We start from the raw sequence: 12,389 nt of genomic DNA, 5'->3' as shown, positions 1-12,389 counted from the left end.
CCGTTTTGTGTATGCAGCTCCTATGCAGACCTATGTGTCTACAAATACTGCATGGTCGAATCTTGCACTGGTATGAATCCCGTCCATCTGCCTCTTCTTTAGCAAGAGTTCCATCTAACGTCAATAGGTTCCCGAACAGACGTGTCAGCCAGTCCTGTTAAAACCAATTTGCTGCATTTGTGGCCCGTTATCATTGTATTCTGGCTACAGCTGTAACTGATGAATCCTCTCTGGACATAGACTGGATTTTTGTCTGTTGATCTGTCATTTGCCTATGAGGTGTGGCCTCCATGATTGCTCCATAAATCAGCAGGACATGATGAAAGCCGGTAATAATATGATACTACACCGCAAACCCTGCAGTTCTGCTAAACCAAACATGGATCACTAAGGCCACATTCACACAACAGTAAAAAAAACTGCAGTTTTTCGGAACAATGACGTTCTATGGGTGTATTTACATGGCCGTTTTCTTTTTAACGGCCTGTGCATATTGGCCGTCGAAAAACAGTGATGTCGGGCTTTCAACAATTTAATCCCTGGCCAGGACATCGCAAGATCTTCCGGGTTAAACTGTATCTGCATCTTCAGGACGCAGATACAGTGGAATCCAATGGTAGAAGGGAACCATGCTCTACCATTCGCTGTGTATCGCCAGACACGAGGCGTGACGTCATCGCGCCTGCCTGTGCCAAGCTGCATGGACCGGAGGAGCAGAAGGATCTCCACTCCTCATTGGAATGGGATTAGGTGAGTATGTATTTTTTATCGGGCTGTGTGGGGCGCAGCTTTGGGGGCATTATACTGTGTGGAGGGCAGCTATAGGGGCATTATACTGTGTGGGAGGCAGGTATAGGGGCATTATACTGTGGGAGGCAGTTATGGGGGCATTATACTGTGGAGGGCAGCTATAGGGGCATTATACTGTGTGGAAGGCAGCTATAGGGGCATTATACTGTGTGGAAGGCAGCTATAGGGGTATTATACTGTGTGGGAGGCAGTTATGGGGGCATTATACTGTGGAGGGCAGCTATAGGGGCATTATACTGTGTGGAGGGCAGCTATAGGGGTATTATACTGTGTGGGAGGCAGTTATGGGGGCATTATACTGTGGAGGGCAGCTATAGGGGCATTATACTGTGTGGAGGGCAGCTATAGGGGCATTATACTGTGTGGGAGGCAGTTATTGGGGCATTATACTGTGTGGAGGGCAGCTATAGGGGCATTATACTGTGTGGGAGGCAGTTATGGGGGCATTATACTGTGTGGAAGGCAGTTATGGGGGCATTATACTGTGTGGGAGGCAGTTATGGGGGCATTATACTGTGTGGGAGGCAGTTATGGGGGCATTATACTCTGGCAGGCAGTTATGGGGGCATTATACTATGGGAGGAAGTTATGGGGGCATTATACTGTGTGCGGGCAGTGTCGGGGTATATTACATACAGTATTATACCTCAGACTCAGGGGATAAATATTCACTGGCGTAGCATCAAATAGGGGGTGTGGTCTAAATTGATTTAGGCCATAATGGCTCTGCCCTACCTAGAGGGATCTACGGTGATCTGTTTGGTTCAGGTCAACTACGGGGGTGGAGGTTCAGGTGTTGTGGCTGTAATTCAGGAGTGATAACGCGACCGTGTGGGGCCGGCCTGGTAAAGATGCTATGAGTAAAAACGTAGAAGTGAAGAAATCTGACTTTTTCTTCTCATTTCTTCTTCGCAGCTTTTCCTTTTGCTGGTTTTAACTCCACTTCTACCGGGTAGTGATCACTGACTGCCAGCGTCTGCGAATAGATGTCACAACAGTGGAGGTTACACACACCAATATCACCATTATTATTACATGTCCCCCTCCTGCCCAACCACAATACAGTTACATCCTCACAGAATTATAAGGGTATGTTCACACGGCCTATTTTTGTACGTTTTTTTCGGACCGTAAACGCCTGAAAAATCGGAAGCAGAACGCCTCCAAACATCTGCCCATTGATTTCAATGGAAAAACGGCGTTCTGTTCCAATGGAGCGGTTTTCACAGCGTTTTTTTTAAGCGTAAAAAACGGCCGCGAATAAGAAGTGCAGGTCACTTCATGGGATGTTTTTGGAGCCGTTTTTCATTGACTATCGAAAAAAGCTCCAAAAACAGCCGTAAAAACCCTTTTCCCCTGAAAACAGCTCCATATTTTCAGGTGTTTTTGATCACTGCGTGTGAACATAGCCTAAGAAGACCAGTCAGCACAGAATGCTCATGTGTGCTGTTCCTCTGTTGTTCCTCCTGCAAATGTATGAATAAATTGACAACTGGATGTTACCATTCCCCTTGAGGGCTGTGTCTCTACACGCTGACGCTCTCTGATCAGGGATGGGTAGGGACACATCATTTCAGAACAACGTGATAAGTATATATCCTCACACAACGCATGATATATTCTATACATATCTGACGCTATGATTCTCTTGAATTTCTCCAGTATCTTAAAAAGGACCTCTTCGCTCCTCTGTTTTACTAAAAAGTCATAACCACTTAGAAGCATCTTCTCATCTCCGTTGTGCCATTACTCTGTTATTCCCCCTGGAAAGGTATTAATAATTTGACAATTTAGTGTTACCATTCTTTGTCAATAAAGTGTGTATTCCGACACAGTACAAGATTGTAAGCACTGATTGGACAGTCTCAGTGTGTATAGGGACACGGTCCATTGATAAGGGAAATGGTGACACTTTTTTATTTTATTCATGCCTTTCCAGGAGGAATAACAGAGGAATTACATAATGCAGAGTTATTTCATGGGGATGCAATATTTACTAAAACAGGAGCGAACAGGTCCTCTTCAAGATACTGGAGAAATTCAGGAGGATCATAGTGTCAGATATGACCTGATATAAACCGGCATATTCATGGCAGATGGTTTTGTGAAATATTTTGTAGTTGAGAAATTCTCACCTCTACGTCTGTCAGTTTGTATTCTTGCTGGAAGTTGAAGGGCTTGGCGGAGTCCGGGACAATATGTTGGATCAGATCATCGTGTACAACTATCCTGGGATGAAAGGACAGAAAAATAATGTAGAATTGTTCTCTGACGGTCCCAGGTTCTACCCTTGTCTATGGAGATTACATGGCGGTGAGCCTGATGTTATGCATCTGTTTGCATTGGGTGTGGCTAAAACATCTGAACTAAAAAACTAGGAGGGGTGTCCACATACTTTTGTCCATATAGGGGGAGATTTATCAAAACTGGTGAAAAGGAAAAGTGGAGTAGATGTCCATACATAGCAACCAATCTGGACGCTACGATGCGGAGGCATTTTGGCCGTCCTAGGTCGAGAAAAAAATCTAAGACCCCATTCACGCGACCGTAGATTTTGTCCATAATTGCGATACGCAATTATGGACCCATTCATTCATTACCACGGACATCTTCCCGTATATTTGCAGGAAGGTGTCCAGGCTATAGAAAGGCTCCGCAAAAGATAGGACATGTCCTATTTTTTGCTATTTACGGACCGTGCTCCCGTACTGACAGACGGCCGTGCCCGTAATCACGGATCATGATTAAGGGCAGGGTCCTGTACATGGGACTAAAGGCTCGTAGCTGGCCAGTCCTAAGCGGAGTAGTCGTTGCTAAATGTTTGGGCCACCGCTCCCACATGGACTATTATTACCTCTGCTGTAAAGATTATGTATGGGCCCGTACCGATCATATGAGCAGTCTGTTGTGTTGGAGGCTGTAGTGTCTTTGTCATCATCGATTAACCAATGGAGACTTTTATCCGTCCTCAGTCTTATCGTTTTCATTTTTTTTCCTGAGACGTACGACCCATCTGCGTTGAAATCTCCGAGAAGGATAATATTCTATATTGGGAAAGATGAATAAATGCAAACAAAAATGTGAAGCTCATCTATCATTATCTTTTATTTCCCCATTAATAAGTAGTCAATGTCAATCTATAAATCATAAGTGGCGACTTCCTCACCTTCCAATAGCCTGAAATTCCCCCAGCTGCAGTCACCAAAAAATGTATAATAAAACAGTGAATAGAAGACAGAGGAGGGGGATGCAGCTGCAGTTTCTCTGTCTTTGAGACTGAATGCTGTGAGGGGAGAGGAAGGAGCAGCTTGTGACTTCTGATTGGCACAGAGCGATAGAGCTCCCGGAGGTTAGACCCCACCTATCATACATTCATGGCATATTCTGTGGAAAACCCCTTTAAGCCTCAGACTACATAGCTAAATACATTCTGACAGTGACATCTGGAGTCAGGCAAGAGTCAGACCCATTTGAACACATTCAATCTCCCCAGTTGCCATTGCTTAAGATGCAACACTCAGGGTATGTGCACACACACTAATTACGTCCGTAATTGACGGACGTATTTCGGCCGCAAGTCCCGGACCGAACACAGTGCAGGGAGCCGGGCTCCTAGCATCATAGTTATGTACGACGCTAGGAGCCCCTGCCTCTCTGCAGGACAACTGTCCCGTACTGTAATCAGTACGGGACAGTAGTTCCACGGAGAGGCAGGGACTCCTAGCATCGTACATGAGTATGATGCTAGGAGCCCGGCTCCCTGCACTGTGTTCGGTCCACTACTTGCGGCCGAAATACGTCCGTCAATTACGGACGTAATTAGTGTGTGTGCACATACCCTCACAAGGGCCCCAATTTTTTAAGTAGGTCGTATTTAGCTAAATTGATTTGCGGCGCAGGAATCACATAAAAATGGTGGCTGCCAGCTAAGAAAAATAATCACATGACCTCGGACGGGCTTCCCCATAATGCCTAGCCTTCCCAAAATGCACTACGGTTATCCCTCTCTCTACCCATCTATGTTACTGCCACTGACATTACTAATGCTGGCTTGGCGTAAAAGAGCTTGGTAAGTTTTAGGGTATATTCCCACGACCTCTTTTCAGACGTAATGGAGGCGTTTTACGCCTCGAATTACGCCTGAAAAGATGGCTCCAATACGTCGGCAAACATCTGCCCATTACTTGTAATGGGTTTTACGATGATCTGTGCAGACGAGCTGTCATTTTACGCGTCGCTGTCAAAAGACGGCGCATAAAATTACGCCCGCGTCAAAGAAGTGCAGGACACTTCTTGGAACGGAATTAGAGCCGTTTTTAATTGACTCCATTGAAAAACAGCTCCAATTACGTCTGTAATAGACGCCGCGAAAAACGAGAGTACATGCAAAAACGCCTGAAATTCAGGAGCTGTTTTCGCCTGAAAACAGCTCCGTAATTTCAGACGTATTTTGCGTTGCCGTGTGAACATACCTTTAGGGTGTTTGGAGCACTTGCAATTTGCCGCGAATTTATCCGGACCTGAGAAGAATTTCGGAAAATTCACTCATCTCAAATAATGACCACATTTTGTCTGCTGCTCTAATTTATGATTTACTAATATATGGACAATTTTATATTTCAGGGTATGTTCACACGCAGTGTCTACAGACGTAATTCGGGCGTTTTACGCCTCGAATTACGCATAAAAAACGCCTACAAACTAATACGCCTACAAACATCTGCCCATTGCTTTCAATGGGAATTACGCGTCGCTGCCAAAATACGGCGCGTAAAATGATGGCACATCAAAAGAAGTGCAGGAGACTTCTTGGGACGTTTATGGAGGCGTTTTTCATTGACTCCATTGAAAAAAAAGCTCCAAAAACGGCCGTAAAAAACGCAGCGAAAAACGCAAGTTGTTAAAAAATGTCTGAAAATCAGGAGCTGTTTTCGCCTGAAAACAGCTCCGTATTTTCAGACTTTTTGCTCACTGCGTGTGAACATACCCTTCATGTCGTAGGTCGGCACTGTGTAAATAAGAGTATGTTCACACGCAAACTCACAAACGTCTCAAAATACGGAGCTGTTTTCAAGGGAAAACAGCTCCTGATTTTCAGACGTTTTTTAAGCCACTCGCGATTTTCGCAGCTATTTTTCTGGCTGTTTTTTTAAGCTGTTTTCGATGGAGAATGAAAAACTGCTCCAAAAACATCCCAAGAAGTGACCTGCACTTTTTTTTCGCGGCCGTTTTTTTACGCGTAAAAAAACGACACGAAAAACGCTCCGTCAGAACAGAACGCCGTTTTCCCATTGAAATCAATGGGCAGATGTTTGGAGGTGTTCTGCTTCCGATTTTTCAGCCTTTTTACGGGCCTTTACGGCCCAAAAAACGGCAGAAAATAGGTTGTGTGAACATACCCTAAGGCTGGGTTCATACAACCTATTTTCAGACGTAATGGAGGCGTTTTACGCCTCGAATTACGTCTGAAAAAACGCCTCCAATACGTCGGCAAACAGTACCACGTACTGTGCCGAGGACCTGTCATTTTACACGTCGCTGTCAAAACACGGGGCGTAAAATTACAGCCTCGTCAAAGAAGTGCAGGACACTTCTTGGGACGTTTTTGGAGCCATTTTCTCATAGACTCCAATGAAGACAGCTCCAAAAACGGCCGTAAAAAAACGTAGCGAAAACACAGCGAAAAACGCCGCGAAGAACGCGAGTTGCTCAAAAAACGTCTGAAAATCAGGGTCTGTTTTCCCTTGAAAACAGCTCCGTATTTTCAGACGTTTTTTGTTAAGCGTGTGAACATACCCTTAGGGTACGTGCACACGATAACTGCATTTACGTCTGAAATTACGGAGCTGTTTTCAGGAGAAAACAGCTGCATTTCAGACGTAATTGCTCGTACTCGCGTTTTGCGAGGCATCAATTACGGCCGTAATTTGGAGCTGTTCTTCATTGAAGTCAATGAAAAACGACTCAAATTACGTCCCAAGAAGTGTCCTGCACTTCTTTGACGATGCTGTTATTTTACGCGTCGTCTTTTGACAGTGACGCGTAAAATTACAGGTCGTCGGCACAGAACATCATAAAGCCCATTGAAATGAATGGGCAGATTTTTGCGACGTATTTGAGCCGTGTTTTCAGGTGTAATTCGAGGCGTAAAATGCCTCGTTTACGCCTGAAAATAGGTCGTGTGAACCCAGCCTAAAGGTATGTTCACACGTAGAGTCAAAAACGTCTCAAAATACGGAGCTGTTTTCAAGGGAAAACAGCGCCTGATTTTCAGACGTTTTTTGAGCAACTCGCGTTATTTACGGCCGTTTTTGGAGCTGTTTTCATTGGAGTCTATGAGAAAACGGCTCCAAAAACGTCCCAAGAAGTGTCCTGCACTTCTTTTGACAAGGCTGAAATTTTACGTGCCGTCTTTTGACAGCGACGCGTAAAATGACAGCTCGTCGGCACAGAACATCGTAAAGCCCATTGAAAGTAATGGGCAGATGTTTGCCGACGTATTGGAGCCGTTTTTTTCCGACGTAATTCGAGGCGTAAAACGCCTCCATTACGTCTGAAAATAGGCCGTGTGAACCCAGCCTAACAGTTATTCATTACCTGAGTCTTCCACTTTTCTTTGACCTCGAGGTAGACGTCGTACAGCTCGTCAATCTCCTGAACGGAGTCTTTGGGAGTCGTGTGCACCGGGATAAGGACGAAATCCTTTACAGCTGGAAGGGGGAAATACATTTTTTTTTTAAAGCGATAGCAGCCCCCGTCAACCTAAGGGTATGTGCACACACACTAATTACGTCCGTAATTGACGGACGTATTTCGGCCGCAAGTACCGGACCGAACACACGTACTGAAAACATGATTACAGTACGTGACAGTTGTCCTGCAGCGAGGCAGGGACTCCTAGCATCGTACATAACTATGATGCTAGGAGCCCGGCTCACTGCACGGTGTTCGGTCCGGGACTTGCGGCCGAAATACGTCCGTCAATTACGGACGTAATTAGTGTGTGTGCACATACCCTAAATTAACCCTTTTCTCAATCTTTTACGGCACGGGTCCGTAAATACTGGTGCAAAACGGGTTAAATACATGTGACACCGGACCCGTATTTACGCCAGTATTTACAGGAGGGAAAAAATACGGTCGTGTGCATGAGGCCTAAGAGGGGTGAAAAAATGACTGTATATCCTACAAGTAGTTTTTGGAAGAAGCGCTTACGTTTTTAGTCTTGACTTTTTCTAACTAGCCTGCTCTTCTGAGGTTCTTTCACGGTAAGGCCTCATTTACACGAGCGTATTATACGCGCGTGCGACGCGCGTGCTTTTCACGCGTGCCGTACGCACCTATAATAGTCTATGGGGCTGTTTAGACGATGCGTGAATTTTGCGCAGCGTGAGTGCGTTGCGTAAAACTCACGACATGTTCTATATTCTTGCGTTTTTCACGCAACACGCACCCATTGACTTCAATGGGTGCGTGAAAACAACGCATGCCACACTGACGGTCCTGCGTTGCATGCGCGAAAATCACGCAAGAGCTGTCAAAAGGATGAATGTAAACAGAAAAGCACCACGTGCTTTTCTGGTTACAAACATCCAAACGGAGTGTCAAATTAGAGATGAGCGCACCGAACTTCACCGGGTTCGGCCGAACTCGTTTTAACCGAACCCGGCAAAAAATGTTCGGGTACGCGACGTCAGGAGACAGTCACTGCCCACGGTGCTGAAAGACTTAAACTGTTTCAGCACCATGGACAGTGACTTTCGATCACAATATACATATACGTGTAAAAAAAAAAAGAAGTTCTGACTTACCGATAACTCCCGGCTTCTTCCTCCAGTCCGACCTCCCGGGATGACAATTCAGGCCAAGTGACAGCTGCAGCCAATCACAGGCCAAGCACAGGCTGCAGCCAATCACAGGCTGCAGCGGTCTCATGGCCTGCCGCGTCATCCTGGGAGGTGGGGCCGGATGACAAGAGAGGGACGCGTCACCAAGGCAACGGCCGGGAGACCGGACTGGAGGAAGCAGGCAGTTCATGGTAAGTTTGAAAGTCTTTTTTTATTCACAGGTTGGTGTAGATTGTGATCGGCATTCACTGTCGAGGGTGCTGAAAGAGTTAGGGTATGTTCACACGGCGGGGGTCCGTAACGGCTGAAATTACGGGGATGTTTCAGCCTGAAAACATCCCCGTAATTTCAGCCGTACCGGCATGTGCAGGCGCTTGAACGCCGGGTCAATTACGGCAGTAATTAGCGCTGCTATTCATTGGAGTCAATGAATAGCGGCTCCAATTACGGCCAAAGAAGTGACAGGTCACTTCTTTGACGCGGGCGTCTATTTACGCGCCGTCATTTGACAGCGGCGCGTAAATATACGCCTCGTGTGAACAGACAAACGTCTGCCCATTGCTTTCAATGGGCAGATGTTTGTCAGCGCTATTGAGGCGCTATTTTCAGACGTAATTCGGGGCAAAAACGCCCGAATTACGTCCGTAAATAGGCCGTGTGAACATACCCTTACTGCCGATCAGTTAGCTCTTTCAGCACCTTGGACAGTGACGGGCGTCGACTACCTCATCTCTATGATGGCGGCTGCGCGAAAATCACGCAGCCGCGCATCATACACGGATGACACACGGAGCTGTCAATTGCCTTTTGCGCACGCAAAACGCAGCGTTTTTTTGCGTGCGCAAAACGCACACGCTCGTGTAAATGAGGCCTAAAGATGGTGAAATCTACTCAAATACAAGCGGAGATATGGATGTGACAGCAGATTCGTTCTGTGAAATTACTTAGATCTGGAATCTGATAATCCAGAAAGTCTGATAATCCGGAGATTGTTTCTAACACAGATCTGCAAGATAATGTGGAATTTCACAAAAGTGGAAGCAGAATACAGTATAGGGCGAAGGCAGAATATGGGCATTGTATAATAGTGTAACTCAAAACTCCCGGGCCCCAATGCAAAAATTTGTAACAGGGCCCCCTCGATTATCATTATAGGGTAACTAAACTTTTGAAAAACTTTTGACATGTCATAGTGAAGTTTTGATCAGTGGGAGTCCGAGCACTGAGACCTCCACCGATCGTTAAAACAAAGTCGCAGAAGCGCTCGTGTGAGCAAATGGTGTTCGGACTCAGATTTTCTGTTGAGGCCGTGCACCGCTCAAAGGAAAGCCGATTGTTTCTGATCGCCATTCCTCGCAGCGGTGTAAGGGCTCAATAGAAAGTCTGAGACCGTATACCGCTCGCTTGACGTTAAGAGGAAAGCCAATCAGAAACGAAGCGACACAGCGATCACCTGAGCGCTTCTGCAGCTTCGTTTTAGCGATCAGTGGGGTTCTCAGTGCTCGGACCCCCACCGATCGAAACTTCTTGACATGACACTATGACATGTCAAAAGTTTTTTAAAAATTAATTTACCCTTTAATAATTCTGTTCACCTCATATGGGGCAGACTTTTTCTTCCCTCTCAGCCACCAGGTGCAACCTCTGCACGCACTATAGTTACGCGCCTGGCGCCGAATCACAGATCCGTAATGCAGCAGTGTGCACGAGGCCTTATAGTAGGAGGTTTTGTATTTACATGTTTTTTTGTCGTCCTCTACCCTTACAATTCAATTTTTTATAGTCATCCATTAATTCAGAATATCTGATAATTCGATACCTTTCAGATTGATTTTGGATTAAAGGAATTCTAGTGTCATATAATAGAATCTCTCTGCCGAATCTTCTGGCCCCTTTTTAGTACTTAGGGTATGTTCACACAGCCTATTTTCGGCCGTTTTTCGGGCCGTAATTGGCCGAAAAATGGGTGAAAAATCGGAAGCAGAACACCTCCAAACATCTGCCCATTGATTTCAATGGGAAAAACGGCGTTCTGTTCCGACAGGCCGTTTTTTTGGGCGCGAAAACTAAGTGCAGGTCACTTTTTGGGATATTTTTGGAGCCGTTTCTCATAGACTATTGAAAAAAGCTCCAAAAACGGCCGTAAAAAACACCACGAAAAACACGAGTGGCTTAAAAAAACATCTGAAAATCAGGAGCTGTTTCCCCTTGAAAACAGCTTCGTATTGTCAGACGTTTTTGAGTTTGCGTGTGAATATAATGGTGTTTTTTTTTTTTTAAAAAAGCCGACCACTTACGTCATGTTTTCGGCGACTCATTTTTCGTACCTGTTTTTTTGGATTGAAATCTGACGATAAAAGGTTCTCGTGCAAAGGAATCCTCGTCTCCCATCTGCATATCCTCATACTGGTACTGCTCCTTCATTGACACCAAGTCGTCCCTGAAATGGAAACAGAGATGGAATGGATGATTGGATGGATGGATGGGATGATGGATGATTGGATGGGATGATGGATGATTGGATGGGATGATGGATGATTGGATGGGATGATGGATGATTGGATGGGATGATGGATGATTGGATGGGATGATGGGATGGATGGGATGATGATGGATGGGATGATGATGGAGGGGATGATGATGATGATGATGATTGATGATAGGAATGGGAAATAATCTGTTTTGTGAAAAGCCGCTTCAGGAAAAACTAAAAATATTCAGTATTACCTATAGTAGATGCTGCAGGACGGCCTTTGGGACAATCGGGTTCGGCCTGTTATCAATGATTCTGGACTGCCAGCAGTGACCCACACCAAGGGCAATACATGAATTGTGAACATTTATTGCCCCCTAGTGGTAAACCAGTCCTATTGCTAAAGCCAACTGAAACAGTTCCTCCCTTACCTTTGGACAACACCCACTGCCCACTTTCAGCGCCACTTCCCTCATATGGCCATAGTGATGGGAAGGCTTTTGCATCTCCCATTTATTTTCACCAGGTTCCGCTTGGAAAAAAGTCAGGGCTGCCGCATCCATCACAATTCCCTAGTTTCCAAGTTGCTGAATAAATTGTAGATTTACGTATGATTTTATTAGACATATGTCATAAGAACAAAGGGTCAGACTTTATTCCCAGAAACAGCGCCAATCACGCACAGAGTTTGTGTCTGGTATTGCAGCTCAGTCCTATTTAACTGACTGCTGCAATACCAGACACAGCCTCCGGACAGGAGTGGCGCTGTTTCTGGGAAAATACAGACTTTTCTTTCTAATCTCATACAACCCGTAAAATATTTCATTGGAAATCTTGAATCTCATGTGACTTGCTGCTTTAGTAACATATACTACCTGAAGATAAAGAGGTATTGCTCCTTGTAGTCATTTCTTCCCAAGGGTTTGCTTATTATATAGTCATAAGACGCGCCAGCCTCACATGTGCTAGATAATGGAAATAATAGAAAAGATTCAGTTACAAGATATTTTCTTCTCCATTCATGTCTAAAGGTGCATATATAATTCTGCTGGTTCCCTGTTACCAGAGAGCAGTGCATTGTGGGAGCTCTGATTAGAGTTACATAGTTAGGCCCCATGCAAACGACCGTAAAAAGCTCCGTAATTGCAATACGGTCTGCAATTACCAACCCGCCCAGTTCTATTGGCCACGGACACCTTTCCGTATCGCTACGGAAAGGTGTCCGTGCCGTGGAACCGTGCCTGGAATTATGAAGCATG

At 45.3% G+C, this 12,389-nt stretch overlaps 1 protein-coding gene across 1 annotated transcript in view; it reads right to left on the bottom strand.

Moving 5' to 3' along the window:
- Positions 1–873: 873 nt before the first annotated feature.
- The window catches only part of LOC142658192 (deoxyribonuclease gamma-like), a 13,899-nt gene continuing 2,383 nt past the window's right edge, over positions 874–12,389 (bottom strand). The window contains exons 3-8 of the mRNA XM_075834054.1: positions 12,006–12,095; positions 10,985–11,097; positions 7,408–7,520; positions 3,697–3,854; positions 2,946–3,039; positions 874–1,786 (exon numbers count right to left, since the gene is read on the bottom strand). Coding sequence (XP_075690169.1) covers positions 1,709–1,786; positions 2,946–3,039; positions 3,697–3,854; positions 7,408–7,520; positions 10,985–11,097; positions 12,006–12,095 — 646 coding nt within the window. The 3' untranslated portion in view covers positions 874–1,708. The remainder of the gene's footprint in view (positions 1,787–2,945; positions 3,040–3,696; positions 3,855–7,407; positions 7,521–10,984; positions 11,098–12,005; positions 12,096–12,389) is intronic.

This window comes from Rhinoderma darwinii, chromosome 7, assembly GCF_050947455.1.
Source record: "Rhinoderma darwinii isolate aRhiDar2 chromosome 7, aRhiDar2.hap1, whole genome shotgun sequence".
Classification (NCBI taxonomy): domain Eukaryota; kingdom Metazoa; phylum Chordata; class Amphibia; order Anura; family Rhinodermatidae; genus Rhinoderma; species Rhinoderma darwinii.
The sequence above is the reverse complement of the archived record's forward strand: the minus strand, read 5'-3'. Positions and strand labels throughout refer to the sequence as shown.